General features: G+C 58.9%; 7 protein-coding genes across 7 annotated transcripts; 3 read left to right on the top strand and 4 right to left on the bottom strand.

The window, feature by feature from the left end:
- Nucleotides 1-180: 180 nt before the first annotated feature.
- B0H64DRAFT_375571 (P-loop containing nucleoside triphosphate hydrolase protein) lies at nt 181-2,278 on the top strand (the record flags this gene model as incomplete). The annotated part of the gene is made up of 2 exons (XM_062802426.1): nt 181-536; nt 598-2,278. The coding sequence occupies 2 exons, from the start codon at nt 181-183 to the stop codon at nt 2,276-2,278; spliced, it is 2,037 nt and encodes a 678-aa protein (XP_062658343.1).
- A 586-nt stretch (nt 2,279-2,864) lies between these two features.
- B0H64DRAFT_425461 (WD40-repeat-containing domain protein) lies at nt 2,865-4,777 on the bottom strand. The gene is made up of 2 exons (XM_062805685.1): nt 4,131-4,777; nt 2,865-4,044 (listed from the first exon to the last, which is right to left on the bottom strand). The coding sequence occupies exons 1-2, from the start codon at nt 4,530-4,532 to the stop codon at nt 3,334-3,336; spliced, it is 1,113 nt and encodes a 370-aa protein (XP_062658342.1). The 5' UTR covers nt 4,533-4,777; the 3' UTR covers nt 2,865-3,333.
- Nucleotides 4,778-5,199: 422 nt separating this feature from the next.
- Nucleotides 5,200-6,740, top strand: B0H64DRAFT_325901 (uncharacterized protein; the record flags this gene model as incomplete). Its single annotated transcript, XM_062800716.1, has 3 exons — nt 5,200-5,826; nt 5,879-6,070; nt 6,141-6,740. The coding sequence occupies 3 exons, from the start codon at nt 5,200-5,202 to the stop codon at nt 6,738-6,740; spliced, it is 1,419 nt and encodes a 472-aa protein (XP_062658341.1).
- A 91-nt stretch (nt 6,741-6,831) lies between these two features.
- Nucleotides 6,832-11,140, bottom strand: B0H64DRAFT_443860 (uncharacterized protein; the record flags this gene model as incomplete). Its single annotated transcript, XM_062806739.1, has 7 exons — nt 6,832-8,089; nt 8,143-8,242; nt 8,297-8,754; nt 9,610-9,689; nt 9,744-10,744; nt 10,933-11,027; nt 11,094-11,140. The coding sequence occupies 7 exons, from the start codon at nt 11,138-11,140 to the stop codon at nt 6,832-6,834; spliced, it is 3,039 nt and encodes a 1,012-aa protein (XP_062658340.1).
- Nucleotides 11,141-11,661: 521 nt separating this feature from the next.
- On the bottom strand, nt 11,662-13,047 carry B0H64DRAFT_195963 (uncharacterized protein). Its single transcript, XM_062799173.1, has 2 exons — nt 12,852-13,047; nt 11,662-12,448 (listed from the first exon to the last, which is right to left on the bottom strand). Exons 1-2 carry the CDS (start codon nt 13,007-13,009, stop codon nt 11,935-11,937), a joined length of 672 nt encoding a protein of 223 aa, XP_062658339.1. The 5' UTR covers nt 13,010-13,047; the 3' UTR covers nt 11,662-11,934.
- A 1,592-nt stretch (nt 13,048-14,639) lies between these two features.
- On the bottom strand, nt 14,640-15,411 carry B0H64DRAFT_195959 (uncharacterized protein). The gene is made up of 2 exons (XM_062799172.1): nt 14,922-15,411; nt 14,640-14,850 (listed from the first exon to the last, which is right to left on the bottom strand). Exons 1-2 carry the CDS (start codon nt 15,215-15,217, stop codon nt 14,748-14,750), a joined length of 399 nt encoding a protein of 132 aa, XP_062658338.1. The 5' UTR covers nt 15,218-15,411; the 3' UTR covers nt 14,640-14,747.
- Nucleotides 15,412-15,428: 17 nt separating this feature from the next.
- On the top strand, nt 15,429-15,935 carry B0H64DRAFT_401659 (uncharacterized protein). Its single transcript, XM_062804175.1, has 2 exons — nt 15,429-15,450; nt 15,531-15,935. The coding sequence occupies exon 2, from the start codon at nt 15,571-15,573 to the stop codon at nt 15,751-15,753; it is 183 nt and encodes a 60-aa protein (XP_062658337.1). The 5' UTR covers nt 15,429-15,450; nt 15,531-15,570; the 3' UTR covers nt 15,754-15,935.
- Nucleotides 15,936-19,187: the final 3,252 nt, after the last annotated feature.

Below are 19,187 nucleotides of genomic sequence, written 5' to 3'. Positions count from 1 at the left end.
GAAATTTTCTCTCCCACCTTCCTCTGCAGAACCGTGACCCAAATTGTTCAACCGAACACCCTGACAACTCCTCGTCGCCTATCCACGACGACGGCCTCTGTTGTGCATATCAACAATCTTCTGAGGACCAGCGGGATATCGTCGATTTATTGAGCATTGTATCAGCGAGTGCGTGCCAACATGATGAAGACCAGCCTTTTACGGCAAGCGGCCGCAACCCGTGTCGCCCTCGCCGTCCGCCCGGCCCAGGCTGCATTCAGGGTTTCGTCAGCTGCCCTCGCCCTCTCGCGCTCCTCCCGCAATACTGCCGCCGTCTACCGTCCCGCCGCCTCGCTGCTTCGCTTTTACTCGAGCGAGTCCGCAGCCCCGGCGACCTCCGGCGACGCCTCTTCGGGTCCCGTCACTCGATTCGCAGACCTCCCACAACTCGGTGTGCATTCACGGCTTGTCGCTTCCCTCACGCAGGGCATGAAATATGAAACCATGACGGATGTCCAGGCAATGACCATCAATGCTGCTCTTGCTGGGAAAGATGTGTAAGTCTGCCCTTGACCCTTGAATCCTAGAGGTCCAGACGGCTAAGACGCACCGCTACAGCGTTGCCCAAGCGAAAACCGGCACGGGCAAGACCCTGGCTTTTCTCGTTCCCATCGTTCAAAGGATCATCGCCGTCGAGCCGGCACTCGCAATGCCCCGCGGCGGCAGGGCTAGCTCGGATGACATCCGCGCCATCATCGTCTCGCCTACCCGTGAGCTTGCCGAGCAGATTGGCGTTGAGGCAAGGAAGCTTTGCCAAGGAACCGGTGTCATTGTCCAGACCGCCGTTGGCGGAACCCAGAAAAACATGATGCTTCGCAAAACACGCATGGAGGGCTGCCATTTGATGGTAGCCACCCCGGGCCGCTTGTACGATCTCCTCTCGGACCGGTCTAGCGGAATCGATGCCCCCAATCTTGCCGCCCTTGTGCTGGATGAGGCCGACCGCATGTTGGATGTCGGCTTCAAGGAGGAACTCGAGAGCATCATCCAGTATCTGCCGCAGCGCAATGATGTGCCCCGCCAAACCCTCCTCTACTCGGCGACGCTGCCCAAGAACGTGGTTAACATTGCTCGGCAATTTATCAACCCGACCAACTTCGAGTTCGTCCAGACTGTCAAGACAGACGAAGTGCCGACCCACGAGAAAGTGCCGCAGTTTATCGTCCCTTGCCGCGGCTTCGAGAATGTTGGCCCCGCCCTGCTCGAGTTGATTCGCCGCGAAATCCAGAGGGCCATGGACGACCCCGAAAGGCTGCCCTTCAAGGCCATTGTTTTCCTACCCACCACGGCCTCGGTCATAAGCTACTCCTACTTCTTCCGCCGACTCAAGTTTATGGACCGCACGATGCCCAGGATGTACGACATCCATTCCAAACTACACCAAAGCTCACGGACTCGGAGCGCCGATGACTTCAGGGCCACGAAATCGGGTATCCTCTTTTCCTCCGACGTGTCGGCCAGAGGCATGGATTTCCCCAACGTGACCCACGTCATCCAGCTTCATCTCCCTCAGGATCGTGACCTTTATATCCATCGTATTGGGCGTACCGGCCGCGCTGGCAAGCAGGGCCAGGCTTACCTCCTGGCCTCGGATCTTGAGATCCCGGGCGCGAGGCAACGTCTTCCGGGCCTGCCCATCAAGCGATGCACCGACATTGAAAGCGCCTCGTTTGACGTGACCAAGGGTGACACGCCTCCCACCGTCTTCAACGACATCAAAGAGGCCGCCCAAAAGACTCCCTACGACATACTCAAGGAGACCTACACCTCGTTCCTCGGAAACGCCATCAAGGACGTCCACCGCCAGGAGCTTGTCAACGAGGTCAACAACATGGCCAAGCATGCCTGGGGTATGGAGGAGCCCCCGACGGTTACGCCAAGGTTCGCTGCCCAGATGCCCGGTCGGATTAGGGGGCTGCAGATTGCCGACCATGACCCCCGTGCCGGTGACCGTGACCGTGACCGTGGTTTCGGTGGCCGCGGCGGTGGTTACGGTGACCGTGACCGTGGTTTCGGTGGCCGTGGCGGTGGTGGTGGCTTCGGTGGCCGCAGCGGCGGTGGTGGCGGCTTCGGTGGCCGCAGCGGTGGCGGTGGTTTCGGCGGTCGTGGTGGCGGTGGCCGAGGTAATGGCCGTCGCGACAGGCCGCCTCCGCGTGACGGGTTTGAGATGATGGAGCGCCTCGCCAACGAGGATGGCCCGCGTCAGCGGGGCAGGAACCGGCCTTCGTCGTCCTTTTAAGGGCCCCGAGAGCATGAGCAGGGCCCTTGGGGCTCTTGCCGCCTGAACGCCAGCCGCGGCTTTCTCGCGTTGTATCTGTATGGTGGCTATATTCCTAGCCTTGTGTTTTGATTCCCCGTCCACCCGTCATACGAGGGGACGAAATACGGCGTTTTGCAGGCGTGTTGGGACGACAAAAAAAGCCGCCCCCCTGTCCTATCACAGAGGCGCTACGAACGACAAAATGGGGCTGGGGGAAGATGCGAAACGAGGCAAAGGAGATGGGAGGGTTGTATATCATGTATCATGGTCTTGGGAGTTTGCCGGTTTTCGGGGACTAGAGATGGGGCATTCTGCATCGTTTGTCGGTTTCTGCTTTCTGCCGGGCTCCTAGGAAGGCTGCTTATTCTTGCTTGTACTGGGCCGGGCGATCTTGACGGGTGACAGGCTACCCATCTCCCATCTCTCTCCAATTTTGTCTTGTACATATACACCCTTTTGGTATGTCTTTAGTATTACTGCTGTATGATTAGAAGTAATGAAGTCGATGTCTCTAGGTTGATGGTTTCTCCTTCGTCATGTTAATTACTGTCTCCCTTTCGGTAGGGACAGGGAACACACGGTAAGTTTGTCATTCGCTGCTGCTATTTTACATTCTTCTCGAAAACAGGAATCGCCGGTCTTGCTACAACGCCGGTTCTTCTTACATACATAGGTAGTCTCACTCTTTGTCTCTCGACCCATCTATTTTCCCGCTATGACCCGACATCATCCCCGTCATTGCCGCCCCCCCGACCGCCGGCCTGTACTCTGACCCGACGTTTCCAAAGCCCATTGTATCGCCAAGTCTGTCCCTCCTCCTCCTTCTCCAACGGGGTATCATCTCTGTCCTTTCCTCTCTCCACACGCCCAAAAGCCGACATGATCCTCCTCGGTTCCGTTTCCCACAGCCCAACCCAGACCACCCAACCATCAAGACCGTCGAAGACCCGGCGGACGTACACACACAAACGGGCACATGTACACACGGTGAAAAGCGTGAGATAAGTGCAAGATGGAGGCTCAACCGACCAAAATCACCCCCCTCTCAGCAGGGTATGGGCGTCCCACACTAACACGCGCTGGTCCCAACCAGCCGAGGCCAGCCAGCCGCCCGTACCAAACAGACACCAATCAACACCAGTAGCGAACTCGGAGTGGCGGTTCATGACGCCGAGCTGGGTGCCGACGGGGATGGTATTCGGGTGTTGTTGTGCTACACCAGCACCAGCGCCAGCGCCAAACGCCGCCGCCGACCCGTCGGACCACACGCGCACCGTCATGTCGTAGCTGGCGCTGGCGAGCACGTCGCTGGCGTGGGGGCTCCAGGCGAGGCGGCGGACGGCGTACTCGTGGCCCGGCAGCACGGCGGCGGGCCCGCCGCGCGGGTTGCGCAGGTCGAAGGTCCGGATCAGCCGGTCCACGCCCCCCGTCGCCAGCACCGTGTCGCGGTACTTGTTCCAGTCGTGCGTCAGGATCTCGGCCGGCACCGCCCCCGCGAAGGTCTGCCCCGTTGAGAGGAGGGGGAGGGGGGCGGCTGGGTCGCCGCCCTGGGGTGGTGCGTGCGCCGGGATCACGGTGGTCAGGTGGTATTTGGCGGAGACTGGGCTGCGCAGGTCGAAGATGCGGATGTGGGAGTCGGAGGAGACGCACGAGATTATGGAGGGGTTGGTGGGTGAGAAGGCGGCCGAGTAGGTGCAGTTGCCGACGGGGAGGGTTTTGAGTGAGGTTGGGCGTGAGGGGGACCACTAGGTTGCGTTGCGCGGCATGTTAACATTGGGGGTGGAGGTAGTGGGCGGAGTGGGCGGGGGCTTGGTAAGGGGGACTGGCTCACGATCTTGATGGTGCCGTCCCAGGAACTCGAGATGAAGCTGTCCTTTGCGATGGGGTTCCAGCATACGGAAAAGGCCTCGCGGTTATGTTCGCTAAAGTTCATAACAGGGAAATCGCCGGGGGCGGTCAGGTCGAACAGCTTGAGCGAGCCATCGCCGCAAGCTACCACCAACTGGTTCTCGTTGATCTCGGACCAGGCCAGATCGTAGAGGGCATCGTTAGTGTCGAAGCCCTTTTCCAGCTGGATGCCGGCAGGGCCTAGACCGAGGACGAAGAGGCGGCCATTACCGACTATACCGTAGTTGGCAGAGGCAGAAACGGCGAGGCGCGAATCGTAGTAAGGCGAGTACTTGACCGCGTACGGGTTGAAGCCCGGGGTGCGGAATTCGAGCATGGACGCCATGGCCGGTCGCCAGAGGGGTGGGGGACTGCTGCGCAATGCGCGCGCGCGACTGACAGCAACTGGTGATGCCAGCAAGGAGTCCTGGAGGTGTGTATGTACTCTGTCTGTACTCGGTAGTGATTCGTACTTCGGCGCCGCACTTGGTTGCCGGGAAGAGGAGCGATGGTGGGGCCGAGACCTCGGCTCTTTCTTTTTGACCTGTGCCAGAGGGGAATGCCCCTCTTTAGGCAAGTACCTTGATAGCCGGGGTGGGAATCTAACCACATTCAGCTCAGCCCTACCAATTCGGCCATTTCTCTCTTTTCTCGTTTCCCAATGTCATCTCTTTTTCGATTCTTTCCTGAAAATTGAGGCGCACCAGTCGATTGAGTTATTTCGCATGCGGGAACCGCTGGCCACAACTCACTCACCCCTGTTGCTACACCACGTGATACCGTTCCCTTTTCGCACCCCGCGCCCCCATTACCCTGGTGAGGCAGCCACCCCACACTTTCGAGGTTCTTTACACAGCGCGCCCTTCGGTGCTCTTCCAGTGACGTGGCGCGTCAAAACCGCATCTCATCCCATTACCGTCCGGTTTCACAGCAGAGATGCGCATGCAGCGTGGAACGTCACACGATGCCACATCTCAACGACCTTGCCAGACAGAAACGCTGAGACCAACGTGATGGATACCTTCGTGACGAGACAGAAACGGAAATGCAGTGATTCCAATCTCTCTGGTGCAGTGCCAGCAACACAAGTCACAACACAACCAACAACCCAATCCAGCCACGAGGAATCGACTGATGTAAAACTGGCCATATTATCATCTCTCCATCCCACCATCGACCAGGAGACACTCCTGGATATCCTGCTTGCTCACGATGGGGACGTCGAAGCGACCTCACGCACTCTCAAGGCACGTCTACCTAGGAAACCCGGCATGGGAAGTACGGTAGCCGCGCAGTCATCCCTACGATCCTTTGCCGTCAGCTCAGCTAGTCCAGACCCGTTATCCCAATCCAAACGGCCCAAGTTGCTCTCCCGCAAGGGGGCTACGCTGCACCTGTACGACCCCGTCGACATCAGCGAGCACACCCCCTGCACCATCATCCACAACTTCTTGCCCGCTGAGGAAGCCAATTCTCTCCTCGAGGAACTGCTAGAGGAGTCCAAGTCATTCGAGAAGATTACCTTCAAGCTGTTCGACAATGTTGTCTCGAGCCCGCACACTTCGAGCTTTTATGTGGGTAGCTACGAGGAGCTGCAGGAGCAGAAGCACGAGTATGTTTACAACGGTTCAGCATTGACGGTAAGCCCCCCAAGAGGCCCCGGACCTAGAATGTGCGCTAATAAGAATACAGGACGTCAGAACCTTGACACCACAGTTGGAGCGGGTCAAGGCGCGCGTGCAGGAGGCCGTCAACCGGGAGATCCAGGAGCGCATCCAGACTCGTTACGGTGGGAAGAAGCTCAAGTACCAGTCTCCGAAACCGTGGACTCCCAACGCGGCCTTTGTGAACTGCTACAACGGGCCCCAGGAGAGTGTCGGCTGGGTATTCACACCCCTCCCTCCCACACAAGATGTGCCCGTTGCCAACTCCCCAGAACTAACCCTTCACCCAGCACAGCGACCACTTAACCTACCTCGGCCCGCGTGCCGTAATCGGTTCCCTCTCGCTTGGCGTCACCCGCGAGTTCCGCGTCCGCCGCATTGTCCCGCAAGATGATGCCGTCGCCAACGACCCAAACCCCAGCGGCAACAGTGGCAACGGCGGCAGCAACAACAACACCAACCCTGACCTGGCCGGGCAGATCGCCATCCACCTCCCGCACAACTCCCTTCTGGTGATGCATGCTGACATGCAGGAGGAGTGGAAGCACAGCGTCAGCCCGGCCCAGGCTATCGACCCGCACCCCGTCGCGGGCAACCGGCGAATCAACATCACCTACCGCCACTACCGCGACGGCTTCCACCCGCGCAACACCCCACGCTGTCCCTGCGGAGTGCCGGTGATACTGCGAGTGGTGACCAAGAAGCGGGAGAACTGGGGGCGGTATTTCTGGATGTGCCACGCCGGAAACGTGCCGGGGAAGGAGGCCTGTGAGTATTTCCGGTGGGCTGAGTTTGACCAGGACGGGGAGCCGTTGGGGGTAAAGCAGGATAGTGTAAAGCGGGAGGGTCCGGCACGGGAGGATTCAAAGCCCGAGAAGGAAGCAGGGTGAAATAAAAGATGGCTATTTGCCCATGACTCTCTAACTACATATTGGACAGCCAAACCCAAGTGGTATAAAATGCCCAACCTATCCGCTACTACTACCACCAGCTAGTCCATCCCCACCCCTTCTCCTTCTCCTTTCCCTTCCTCGTCTTCACACTCCCGCCGCCCCTTCCAACCATCCCCACCTCCGACCCCTTGCCCTTGCCGTTGCCCTCACCACCCCTTCTCACATCCCCTACAGGCGCCGCATCACCGCCGGCAGCCCACTCCCCCCCGACTCTGCACCGCTTTTCCCTTTCCGTCTCCTTCCCCGCCCGGGAACCGGCACTCACACTCGCACTCCCGACACTCTCACCACCGTACCCCCTCCCAGCTGCTGCTGCCGCCACCACTCCAGCCGGCCGAAACAAATCCGCAGGGGGCTGTGGCCCGCCAGACGACGACGAAGACGACGGAGAAGAAACGAACGAGATCGACGAACCCGGCCGCCGACGGAAAACTGACGCCGCCCGCACAGCCTTGCCCCGGCGGTCGCGGTCGCGGTCTAGGGAGACCTTGCGGCGCCGGACCGTTGCGGTGGGTGATACCGCTTCTTTCTCTGTCTCCATCTCCGCTTCGGCGTTCCGCTGCTGCTGCTGCTGCTGGTTTTGGTGGTGGCTGCGCTCGCGCTCCGGGTCAGCGTCGCGGTATGCCGAAGCCACGCGCCTCAGGCTCGCGTGGCGTCTTGGGACGGGGGGCGCCGCCGCTGCCGCGCTGGATGGAGAGGCGAGGTCAGGCGGGGGGATCTGTTGGCCGGTTCTGGGCTTCGTCCGCTGGGGTTGGGGTTTCTGGCGGTGCTCATTCACCGTGATTTGCCCGTGTGGGGGCACCGTGGGTGCGGGCGCTGGTGGGATGCTGAGAGGGCGGTTTGGGGCGCTGGATGCGGCCGCCCGGGAACGTATGACGCGCTGCATCACGGCATGCGCATTCTCAGCCCCCCAGTGCGAGGCGATGACCTCGAATAGGGGGTTGGGACGCGGCGTGCAGGGTGGTGGCGACCATGGCGAGGTGGAGTTATGCCGCTTGATTGTTGCGGTGGCTGTAGTCTGGATGGTGGTTTGGATACTGGCGATGCCATCCGACGCCGTGGTATTCACCGTCGCCGTGATCTGTTTGTGCCTCTGAGGAAATCCGGAGTGGCAGTATGTCACGCGGACTTGGAGGTATTCCGTCACAGTGCCACCTAACTCGTGCTCGAGGTCTTCGATCAGCTCATCCGACTTCTGCCGGACATGGGTGCGCGGACGATAACGGGCGGCAGGCCCAAGCCGGATATGTGCGATAAATAGCAGCCGGGATCCCGGATAGAGTACCCTACCCCAGGTTAGATATCGTTAAGCGACAAGGGCCTCCAGAAACAGACATACGTTGCACAGGCCTTATCGTCCAGCACCTCCACGATGGTACTTTTGCCGGCGGGCAGCAGTTCCGTCGAGACATTGTAGAGGAACCCATACCGTACTGCATCTTTTTACGCGTTAGAAAGTGCTCTGAATTAGTTGTGCTGGCGCCTCTACTAACCTAGCGAGGACTGGTCGTCCGTAGCCCTCCCGTGTCCTTGATCAAGAGCGAGGGCCCGACATATCCGAGTTGACAACTGCACAGCTACCCACACGGTTACGGTACCCTCGTCGACGGCTCCGTATTCAGGAGTCACAACAATATTGGGGGCGAGAACGCAAGTATCCTGAAAGTGCGGGGGCGAAGGAGGACCGGTGGAACTTCCGGGGTCTGCTCGCACCGGCATATGCAAGGTGCTTGCGTCGTCGCCTGACTCATATGACGGCGGGAGGCGGAGGCCGCTCCTTGGATTCCGGCGCGGCGAGTTGTGATCCTCAAGGTCCTCTGGAGCGATCGGCAGCCCCGGGCCGGCCTCTCCCTGGGCGCTCTCGATGTTGGTACTTCCATCACGGGCTAGCCCCAGCCCTGATAGTGACAGACCCGGCCTATTGGATGATGGGTAGCGGCACGAGGGACGGCTGTTCGACTGACGTGAGCTTGTCGTGCATGATGCGGATCGTCGGTGCTCAAGGGCGGTATCATCATCGGCCAACGGTGTCGCTGCTCTGTCTGGCTGGCGTAAGCGGAACGCATCGGACATGGCCTGATAACGGTGGGATCTAACCGTCTGTGGTCCTGAGGTCCCTGCCCTTGCGCCGGGTGCAGCCAACAGGGTGATACAGGGCCCACGTACCCCGGTCTCCTCTCCTCTTTGGGAGTGTCAGGGGTCGATGCTCGCCGAGCGGTTCCGGTGGGCTGTCCATGTTGGCGCTTGACGTATCACTTCCCGAGACGCAGTCACGATCGCCTTTCCCAAGTGCTGATCGTTTCGCGATATGCAACGGTCTCGGTATATCACGCCATAGAGAGCTGCCGTTGGACTGAGCGTGACTCCTTACCGTGCGGAGTTGCCCGTCGGCACAACCCGCCATTGCCGCCTGGTACTTGTATGTATTCAGGTCACAATATGTCCGTTGTTGATTGCCGTCAAGGATGTTAAAGAGCGGTTGAAACTCTAGATGAAACTTAATGCGTTGTTCGTATGCAGAGCGGAAACGAAACACTCTGTGCTACCGGAGGAAAACCGGGCGATCTGACGGGGAGCGGGATTCGGTATTCAAGGGTATCTATCGCTAACATGTCGACGAAGCGATGGAGTCCACCGTACTCCGGTGTGTAGTACTGAAGGATCAAGACGGAGAGCTGACGGTGAGTTCCATTCAACGTGGGATCAGAGCAGGGCTGCCTTCTACCATGGGAAGCAGCACCCCTGGTTTTGACAAGCTGGTCAGAGTCGCCGGGAAAGAGCTGTCCAACGTTCTGGGCCAGCTTACTATGCAGCAGCGCCAAGGGTCCGGAGCAGGTTGGATTTGGCCCCTTCGACTTCGGCGTCATCCATGCTGAGGAAGTTGATCTGCCCGTAATCGTTAGTACCAGTTGGCAAACACGGGAGAGACCAGCGACCTACCACGTCATCTGTCGTCCCGGCCTGCCCATACAGCACCCCCTCAGACAAGCTACCCGCAATGCCCCTCTTCACTCGGTCTTCCCAGACCCCCTCCCAGTTCCATTCACCAGGGCGCCTCGTTGTAGCAGCCGCACCTACCGCGACCGCAGCCGGCGCCGGCGCCGGAGCCCTTTCCGCTTGAGCCTCGCCCTCGGCTCCGGGTGCCTCACCCCCTCCCGGCACCGGCAACGGCTTCCCCACAGCCTGCCTCCGATGCGTCCGCCAAGCATGCCACGCCCCCGGATTCCCAGCCGCCTCGAGCGGCACCGAGTCCAGCACATCCTCGTCATCAAACGTGCTCCGGATGTACCTCAGCACCTCGTAGGTCGACACCCCCCTCACCCCGCCGGTCCGCGCATGCCCCGGTACGGACGCGGAAGAGGAAACCACCGACGCCGCCGACGCGGGGGTAGTCCCCGTAGCCGTGGCCACGGCTCTCGTAGGCGTCATCAACCCCACCATCTCACCTTGGTCCGTAGTAGCAGGGCCATCCCCCCTTGGCCTCCCCCTTTCCCCGTCATCACCATCTCCACCCCCATTCCCATCCCCACTTTCACCCCCATTCCCATCCCCCTCCCCATCCCCCTCCCCCTCCACAGCCACAGCGACGGCCACCACCGGCGCACCCGCACCCACTGCCCCCACCGCAGCATTAGCCCTACCACCCCCCCTCCCAAACCACCCCGCAAACCCATGACGCAGACTAAACCCGCCAGGGGGCAGCAGGCGGTCGTCGTCGGCGGCGGCGGCAGAAGAAGAGGCGGACCCGCCGCCACCGCCGCCGCCGCCGCCGCCGCTGCCGTCACGCACGTCGGCGGCGGCGGTCGAGTACATGTTGTAGGTGGAGGGCGGGGTGAGCAGCGGGTGGAAGATGTCGGTGGCGAAGGTGACGAGGGGCGGGGAGGAGGGGTAGGTGTCGGGGAAGGAGATTTGGAAGCGCAGGATGGCGGGGGCGTAGGGGCCTGGGTTCTTCTTGTTAGGGTTCTTCTTTTTTTTATTTTTTTTTATTCTTTTGGTGGTTGGGGGGAGGGGGAGGGTGGTGTGGTGGATGGTGGTAGATGGTGGTGGATGGGGATGGATGGGATGGATGGGGTGGATGAGATGAACGTGATGGATGAGATGCGACAACTAGAAGACGACGACGACGCACCCTTTCGCACAAACAGCACGCCGGACCAGAGGGTTGGGTCGCCTGGCGTGAGGCTGACAAAGATCCCCTGCGGGCAGGCCTGCTTGAGACCGGTGCTAGAAGATAGGAGGCATATTAGTTCCTATTTTGAAGATGATATCCCAGGAATGAGAAATACATACAATTCGGCGAGGAGGTGTTGTCGTTTGAAGGCGGGCAAGCCGCCCATTTTAATCGCTGTCGGCGAAGACATGTAAATTATTCTAGAACGCGCAGCCGGTTATGTGGCTGGCACTTTAAGAAGAGAGAGTAAAATATGAGATGAGTTTGTGAAAAGTGAGTTCACAGGTCAATGGGCGAGAGCTTCATGATGCATGTTGTGGTGTTGCAGAGCTGACACGGCCGGGAGCTGAGTGGGTTCATGCACAGTCACACCAGAGAGCGTTCTTGGTTCTGTTCCAGGGTTAGGGTTTTATATCTCGATCTGCGCACCCGACCAGAAGTTGGTTATCAACGTTGGTCCGTGTCTGTTCGTCCCGGAAAGCATGAATAAAAGACCTTGATAACCAACAAGGCTCCGGACGCGGGACACCGGGACACATTGCCAAGCCACAGCCCCAGTCTTAACTGGTCTGGAAAACAGTGCAAAAGATCCCAGGCCCGAAACTCAGATCACACCGGTTCCTTTGCAGCTACCTATGAGCTCCCGACCCTCCCGTCGTCACATACTACTCTGTAGACCGGCCACAACCCCATCACGTGAAACCTCGCAAAAAGGCTCGTCGCCTCGCGCGGGCAACCCATGCATCTTGCCCGAGGCTCCCTTTGACCCACGACTGCCAGACCGAAGATCGTGTCCCGGGTTGGTGCGCCCCACACGTTGGAGGACCACCTCGGAGAGACGCCTTCGCTAACTGACCCTCGCCCCTTCCCGTCCGGGCCAGACGCATGAGACCCCGGCAGAGAGATATCGGCCTTCCCTGTTCGGGTTCTTCCCCCAAAGCGGACCATTGTCTCCGATTTTCAGGGCGACCCGAGGCGGGTCTCGATTTTGGACTTCTCCTGCTCCTTGAGCTCGCGCAGCTCGTCCTTGGAGGCGTCGTAACGTGCCGTGAGCTGATTGAACGGGTTCTCCGGGCTGCGCTCAAACTCCTTCTTGATCCTTTCCTTCTTCTGATTCATGCGGAGACCGGCACCGCTGCCGTCCGCCTCCATCTCGCCGAGCCGCCGCTCCTCGAAGGCGGCGTACGCAGCCTTGTACCGTCTCTCGGGATGCCTGTCGATCTTGGCGTCGGTTTTGGACGTCAGCGACAGCGCGTCGAGCGCGTTGTCAATGCCGGATGCGTTGAGCGCCGACAGGCCCCCGCTGCCGTCGTCGTCGAGCTGCGAGAGGTCCAGGCCCTTGGTCTTCCTGACGGCCGCCTTGGAATTCTTGGGTGCCGATCGTCCCGGCGTGCTCTTCTCCTCCTCGGCGAGCAGGGCTTCACGTTCGGCCTTCTTCCGGGCCTGCTCCGCTTTCTTTTCAGCTTCGGCTTCTCTGGTTATGCGTTGCAGGTTGTCAGCACTCGTCACCCCGGCCATCCCCGCATGTGTACCAAAAACCCATCAAATCTGGTAGGTGACCATCACGGCCATCGTACATAGAAGGGGCCCATGTGAAGCTTGCGCCCAGAGGTTTGGGTGCGAAACGGCTGCGTCGCGGCTGCGGTTGGGATCATGGGTGGGCCTGCAGGCGGCCAAATGCCAACCCATCGTCGTGACAGCACAGCAGGGTGTCACAGACTCAACGCAGCAACAGCAGCAGCAGCAGCAGAAACCCCGGCCACCACCTCTCGAAATCGCTGGTCCAACGGCGCTTCGGGCGGCAGGTCGCAGCAACTCCCCGTCGTGGAGAGCAGTCAACGGGTAGAAAAAGAAAAGAAAAAAAAAGTGAAACTCACTTTTTAGCACTGCTTTTTGCTCCCTTGTCCCACTTGGCCGACTCGAAAACCTCTTTTTCGGCGTCAGCAGCCGCCGCCTTCTTTGCGGCGGTCTCGGCCTTGCGGGCCTGGCCAGCAGCCTTCTTGCTGTTGCCGTCGGCTCCGCCTTTTTTGGCCATGGCTTATCTTGTTCGCTCGGTGAGCCGTGGTAGCGTGAATCTATTTATTGATTCGGCGCTGTCCCCCTACGCGTGCGAGTCTGGTTGGTAGGCTGATCAGCCGGTCGGGTGTACGGCGGCGTGTTTCTGGATGTGGCGGCGATAAAATTGGTAACAAAGATTGAGAATAGGTCGACTCCAATATGGTGGGGAGGAATACCGCAGTATGTCGATTGTGTCACCTTCCAGGGAGCCTGTAGCGGGGTTTGGCTCAGGCAAGCAACCTGGAAGCCCATTGGAAGTGGGGCAAGCCCACCTATACCGGCGAACCCCTCCCGCTTCCGCTCGTCACCGGTGACTGGCAATGCAACCATGGGGTGAGGTTGTTCTTGCCTTATACACTGGGATCTTTTGTTCTGACCTCCAAAAACTTCACCAGCCCAACGCCGGATTTGGGACTACACAGGCACAGCCGTACATACTTATTCCCCTCATGCTTACCGGGCCACGTTATGCCTTGGCGCGTTTTAAACAGTCGACCGGGTCCTTTTGTTATTCGGGGTAACATCTCCGGTCCTTCCTCTCCCGCGCTCCTCCGTTCCTGCAATGAGTCCGTAGGAACACAGCGTCTCGAGACGGAACCGGAATACTTCCTTCCTGGTGTCGCGAGCAAATCGCATCACGTCTGTCCCCTTTTGTGAGCTTCCCGAGTTGACCACGGTACCGAATGTCCCAATCTTCGACATCATGCGAGACGCGCCATTCTTTCAGCCCTTTCATGTTACCCCACAAAATGCACAGGGCCAAAAACCGTTATGTTTCTCGGACGCGAGCGAGAGTAGCATAGTTTTATACCCGGCCTAGACCTGCCTTCTGCGTCCGACCGTAAACAGAGCACTCAAACCCGCTATGCAAGCGTCTAGGTTTTGATCATGGGCGGCCCAGTTTCGGGGCAGGGGAGGCATGGCAGGGTAGTCGATAGGTACATCTCGTTGTTGTTGCACAGAATGGGAAGCGGAGTCATCGTCTGCACGCGAGGCCTCGGTCGCCCTATCGTGACGAGCCATCGTCCCCGAGTTAGCAATGTCCACGTGTGTAGTATCTGCAGTGGTTGGTTATCTTGGCCCAGCAGCAGAGTCATCACGGGGCGTGGGTTTGTGCACCCCTTGAAGGACCGACGGCTACCTCAAAGCGACCTCCCTTCTGACAGACTCCAGCAACACGGCACTCCTGTGTATCTCCTCGGTACCCGGCATGGCTAGCGGATGACGCGGTCGCCCTTCCGCCAAACGCAACCCCGGAATTCCGTTCTAAGACAAGCTGTTAGCGAGAAAAAGTCTGTTATTATATTGTCACCATTTGGGCTTGCGAGGCTGGCACATATTGCAGAAACTTCCACTGAGGCCTTGTTCATACTCGCTGTTCGTGCTCCGTTTCCGTTTCTGCTGCCGTTCAGATGTGTTGTCTCCCGTCCAACGGCCCGTGCTCTGCACCGTGTTAGGGAAAGGGCCTCCTGTAAATTGGTTGACGAACAACCAAGCATGCCCGGGTGAAGCACCCGTCAGCCTCTCGGCGGGAAAGCTGCGAGGAGTTACCCTCGTCTTTTCGGGGCAAGGGGTACCAAATTTCCGTGTAGACGGCCGGTAGGGCAGAGCTTAAGCCGCTGGGATGCGTGTCCCGAACAAATGGCGCAGTTCACGGCTCCCGCGTATGTACCATGATAGCGTCCTATGAGGCGAGAAAGTTTCAGACCCTCCGCCTACATAGTAGCTAAAAGTCTGTAAGGCGGCGTCGGTAATGCCTCCGTGGCTTCGGGCTCCACGGCCCTGGGTACCGCAAGAAGACGGCCTGTGACCAAGCCACTGCAGCAATATGTTGATGATTTAGCCGCCAATTTCCTGACTGTAGTTGGGCCTTCCGGAGGAGGAATTACCGACGAGTATCGGCTCTCGCGAGTTGACGAGGGCTTGGGCGATTGCATTGATCAAACCTTGCCGAGTTGGAACATTGGCCGCCACGGCCCGAGAAGTGAGGTAGATGGTCAACGTGCGTTCGATACCTCCATGCAAGCCAACACGCTTTGGGCCGAGCTGGGAGCGAGTTGGTGAGGAAAGAGGCTGCCGTTTTGCACGACGCACTGGCGGAGCCAGGACGCAATGAGTCATGATAGGCAACCGCAGTCGTCGTCAGAAGCCACCAGAGTCCGCTGAACTGTTGATATCTTGTCATCCAACTGCATGTTCCGTCCCTTCTGGAACAGCTCCGCCGCGCCCGCCCCACGGTCGCAGACCGGTCAAGCTGCGGCCCCGGGGGGACACAGCTGTTTGCAGGGGACAAATACGCCGTGTTTAACAATCGACGAGCGGAGGATCAGTCACGAATAGGTTGCAGTTCTGGGTTGGTGGATGCCCGCGGGTCGTCGTTCCCAAGAAGGCGTCCTGCTTCTCCCGGCCGGGGTCGAGCTGTATGTGCCCCTTCTCTGCATGCTTAGCCGAGCAATTGATAGGGGGGATAGGAGCACGAGACTTGGAAGGCGGCGCACCAAGCCTCCCTCGACATTTTCACCCGCAGTACCCACGCACATGGATGCTCAAGTAATGCCGATCGAAGATACCTTCTCAAGACCTTTGCGGTCCAAAGGAACGAGGGCGTGGACTTTGTCGAGACAAAGCACAGGCACAGCCGCACCCGGCCCGTCGTCGTGCAGGACTAGTCGTTATGGTGTGACGGCTGGGGTTCGCAGGGCTGTTGACGTCGGATTTTGAACGTGACTCGGGGTGGCTCGGTTCTCTTGAACACTGCTCGTCGGGGGACGAGGTCACATACGGGGCCGAGGGCTCGGACCGAGCTCCCGAGACACACGCCGGGTCGAAACCTGCTGTTTTTGGTAAAATCGGCCACCACGACTCGAAGAAAATGCAAATCGGGGTTCCGCCACTAAATTCATCTTTCAAAGCGGCAATCGATGGCGTTAGGGACTCGGGTCAAAATTGGAAAGAAAAAAAAATGGAAGGTGTCAAGAACTGACTCGGGGCTTGGAGTTTGGAAGTTCTGCTGAAGGAAAGAGCGCGACTCGGTGTGCGCGCAGTCCAGTAGACGGAGGCAGGAGCTTCCATTGGCGGCAGCCAGCGTTCATCGGGCCCCCTAACCAGGAAAGAACGGTGCTCGTCCCGCAGATTCCTTCTGCAGCTGCCTGGGAACCAGCGCGCCAAGAGAGCCCGTCGCAGTCGCAGGCGAGAGAGGATCACACCCGGCTCGCCCGGCAGACCTGATCTGAGGTGCAGCATGGGCCGGCGCTTCAAGCGCTCAGCCCAAACCACGATCCCGGGTCAGATCAAAGGCCGCCCGCAGCTGGGAAAATGACGTCTCCGGCCACACCTCTCGCGTGGCACACGAACGGGCCTTCCGCTGGTCCGTTCTGCCGTTTGTACCGTCCCAACGGAGTACCCGTTTGTGCCGTTGTCCCACCTGCAAGTGCAGCCAGCACGTTCGGTGCCTCCCACGAGAGGATACCCCACCCCGGACCATCGACAAGCGGTGTTTCCAGCTTCTTACACGCAGTAACGCTAGGTAGGGAGGTTCGAAGTGCAACCCCGGGTCCTACATTTTTTTTTGATTCCGCCCCCAATGGTCCCAAGAGCGGCATTTCGTCGGGTTCCGATCCTTTTGCGCGGCGTTGCGCCAGCTCACGCTTTGCTGACAAGTAGTGAGCACATTCATTCAACCCCCGTTCCGTCTCGAATGCAGCTCACCCACCACACAAGATCCAGTCGTGGCCCGGCTCGGCGGAACCGAAACCGTCCAGTGTGCGGGGGGTTTCATTGGGACTACCAAGGATTCGACGCCACCCCGCCGCCCGGCATTTTGGGATTTTGTACATACACAGTATATGTACGAAGTACATACAGATGTTTGGGTGCCGAGCCAACGACGGAACATCAGGATGTGTATTGTTCATGGAAGGATGGAAAATGCATACCGGCCGATGGTATTCAGGCTGCCAGGGAACATCGGTTGGTTCTGCCCGCCACGTCGAGCTCACTCAGATTGGTTACTGTGTAGGTGATCTCGGCCGCCTGCACCATCCACAGTACATCCACACAGTTAAAGACAGTCATGTTCGGGTTAAAGTTAGTTCATACTCTAAAACAGGCAGCGTGAGCTAGACAGGGTTCCTGTTGGACTGGATGGCTTGCTCCTTTTGATGAGACGGCCCCCACGCATTTTTGAGCTTCGCCCACGCGCGCTCGGACCACCTGGAATCCGCAGGCGCAAGACGCACACCGCCACGAATCCGCTTCTGTCGGCGGCCAAGGAAACAATGTCAGGAAAAGGAAATTCGATACGAGCCGTGTTTGAAGAATTGTTGTGAGAGACTGTTGGGAATTGCCGATGGACCGCGGTTACGAAGAAGCCTTCACTACCTACCTACTGGGGACACAGTGTTACAAGTACACAATACATACCTGAGGTAGGTCCGCAGCAGAACCCAACGAAATGAGTTGCTTAGTGGGGACTTGTCTGTGAAGTACTGTGTACGGACGGGCACTGGCGGATTACTCACCCACCCTTCGCCATGCTTGGGCAACTCGGCGGATTTATCTCGGCCGTGCTAATATCGGCCGCCACGAGCCCGCTATCGGAGAAGAGCTTTATTCGTCGGAGATGGATGGTGATGAGGGCTGGATGGGTTTCAGTTTCACCCGCGTGGTTGGGACGGTGGCCCCGCCCCGACAACCCCCATTTTACGCGGGGAGGGAGGACGGAGTGGCATTTTCTTATGGAACAAAAAAAGCCTTTCGCCTCCGCCGGCCCACTGCGTGATTAACCTTCCACTCGGCTTTCCTCCATCGGGTGGTGATGTCCACAGCATGGCTTGGGCATCCATGGTCCAGTCACCAACGAACGGCACGCCTCTGCAGACGCCTGCGCAGACGCCTCCGCCTGCTTTTCCTTAGTTATCCGTTGGGCGAATGTGCAGGAAGAATGGCTTGCGCGGTCTGACGAGTACCGTTCTTTCTGTGAACACGGCGCCAGGCTCGTGGGCTGCATGGCATGCAGATGAAAGGAAACTGTGGCTCCCGAGCTCCCCCCAATTCCGAGCTTCTGTCGTCGCACTCAAAGCACATGATTTCAACCGTATGCGTCCCCCGAAGCAAGACGAAACGGATGGCCAATCAACTTGTGGGAACCCTTCAACAACCTGGAAGAAGTTCAGCCGTGTTCCACTTTGCTGGCCTTCCAGCCCGCTCTTCTGGTTTTTTTTTTATGAACCCGGTTGCATTCCGGGACACCACGATATTATCAACGGCAATCTTGAGCGTCGTCTGTGCGGCGACTGGCGTCATTTGTTGGTTTTTTCCCCCTCTGCTAGCCACAGTTGACTAGCGGTGCAGGATCTCATCCGAGGATCTGACAAGACGCACCGTGTTTTGTCATGCTGCCGGCAGTGGTCAGGGACAGGGCACGTTGTGAAGTCGACTGAAACCGGACATCCACCGCTGATTGGTGCGCAGTTGCAGGCCTCGTCAGAGGATCAGCTCTGCTTGCCCCCGGCCCGGCAATCTGGTTGGACTCCCACATGGGGAAAGTCGACTTTCTGGAAGCGAGCTGGCCAACAGGGGTTCGCTCCACGCTGGGCAGTTCACCGATCTCCCGGGGGGTTCGCCGCCCATGACGAGGTTGGGATGCCTGCGAACATCCCGCCCACAATCACCGAAAGCTTGCGGCTGAGATGGAGTCGTTGGTGATACCGAAACCTACAAAACCTCATGCTCAGTCGAACAGGGGGCTCCGACTGCATAGTACATACTTGCTTTTCTCCGTGGCGATTTAGTGTACAAACCGCTTTCCTCGCTTTCAACGGTGAGTCCCAGTTTTCTCTCATTCTGAAACAAGAGCAGTGCTTGTTCAGATTTAGTGTAATTATCTCCAAACCCGATGCGCGCGTGGGCGGCGGGTTTTGGGGCCGCACGCGCGGGTCGCCCTCCATCAAATGTGAGCGGGTCCGCCACATGGTTCTCCATAGCGATGGGATCGGTTCCGGTTGGTTTGCCACTCGTCATCGCACCCACAGGAATTCAGGGGCGGCTGATTTCTTCTCTGCGGTGCCGGATGGGTCTTGGGAGGAAAAAACGGATGGTTCACCGGGTGCCTCCCCGGTTGGATCATGACACGCAGGCACGTGCCGCCCTAGGAA

This window comes from Chaetomium fimeti, assembly GCF_033439085.1.
Source record: "Chaetomium fimeti strain CBS 168.71 chromosome Unknown B0H64scaffold_5, whole genome shotgun sequence".
Taxonomy (NCBI): domain Eukaryota; kingdom Fungi; phylum Ascomycota; class Sordariomycetes; order Sordariales; family Chaetomiaceae; genus Chaetomium; species Chaetomium fimeti.
This window is presented reverse-complemented; position numbering and strand designations above follow the sequence as displayed.

What these genes read in the sequence shown, in the direction of transcription:
- B0H64DRAFT_425461 (XM_062805685.1), bottom strand. Translation starts at nt 4,532, where the DNA reads ATGGCGTCCATGCTCGAATTCCGCACCCCGGGCTTCAACCCGTACGCG. An exon ending in GGGACGGCACCATCAAGATC is followed by an intron (nt 4,045 to 4,130) that starts GTGAGCCAGTCC and finishes AACGCAACCTAG; the next exon opens with TGGTCCCCCTCACGCCCAAC.
- B0H64DRAFT_195963 (XM_062799173.1), bottom strand. Translation starts at nt 13,009, where the DNA reads ATGGCCAAAAAAGGCGGAGCCGACGGCAACAGCAAGAAGGCTGCTGGC. An exon ending in GCAAAAAGCAGTGCTAAAAA is followed by an intron (nt 12,449 to 12,851) that starts GTGAGTTTCACT and finishes ACGCATAACCAG; the next exon opens with AGAAGCCGAAGCTGAAAAGA.
- B0H64DRAFT_401659 (XM_062804175.1), top strand. Translation starts at nt 15,571, where the DNA reads ATGGATGCTCAAGTAATGCCGATCGAAGATACCTTCTCAAGACCTTTG.
- B0H64DRAFT_195959 (XM_062799172.1), bottom strand. Translation starts at nt 15,217, where the DNA reads ATGACAAGATATCAACAGTTCAGCGGACTCTGGTGGCTTCTGACGACG. An exon ending in GCGAGAGCCGATACTCGTCG is followed by an intron (nt 14,851 to 14,921) that starts GTAATTCCTCCT and finishes ATATTGCTGCAG; the next exon opens with TGGCTTGGTCACAGGCCGTC.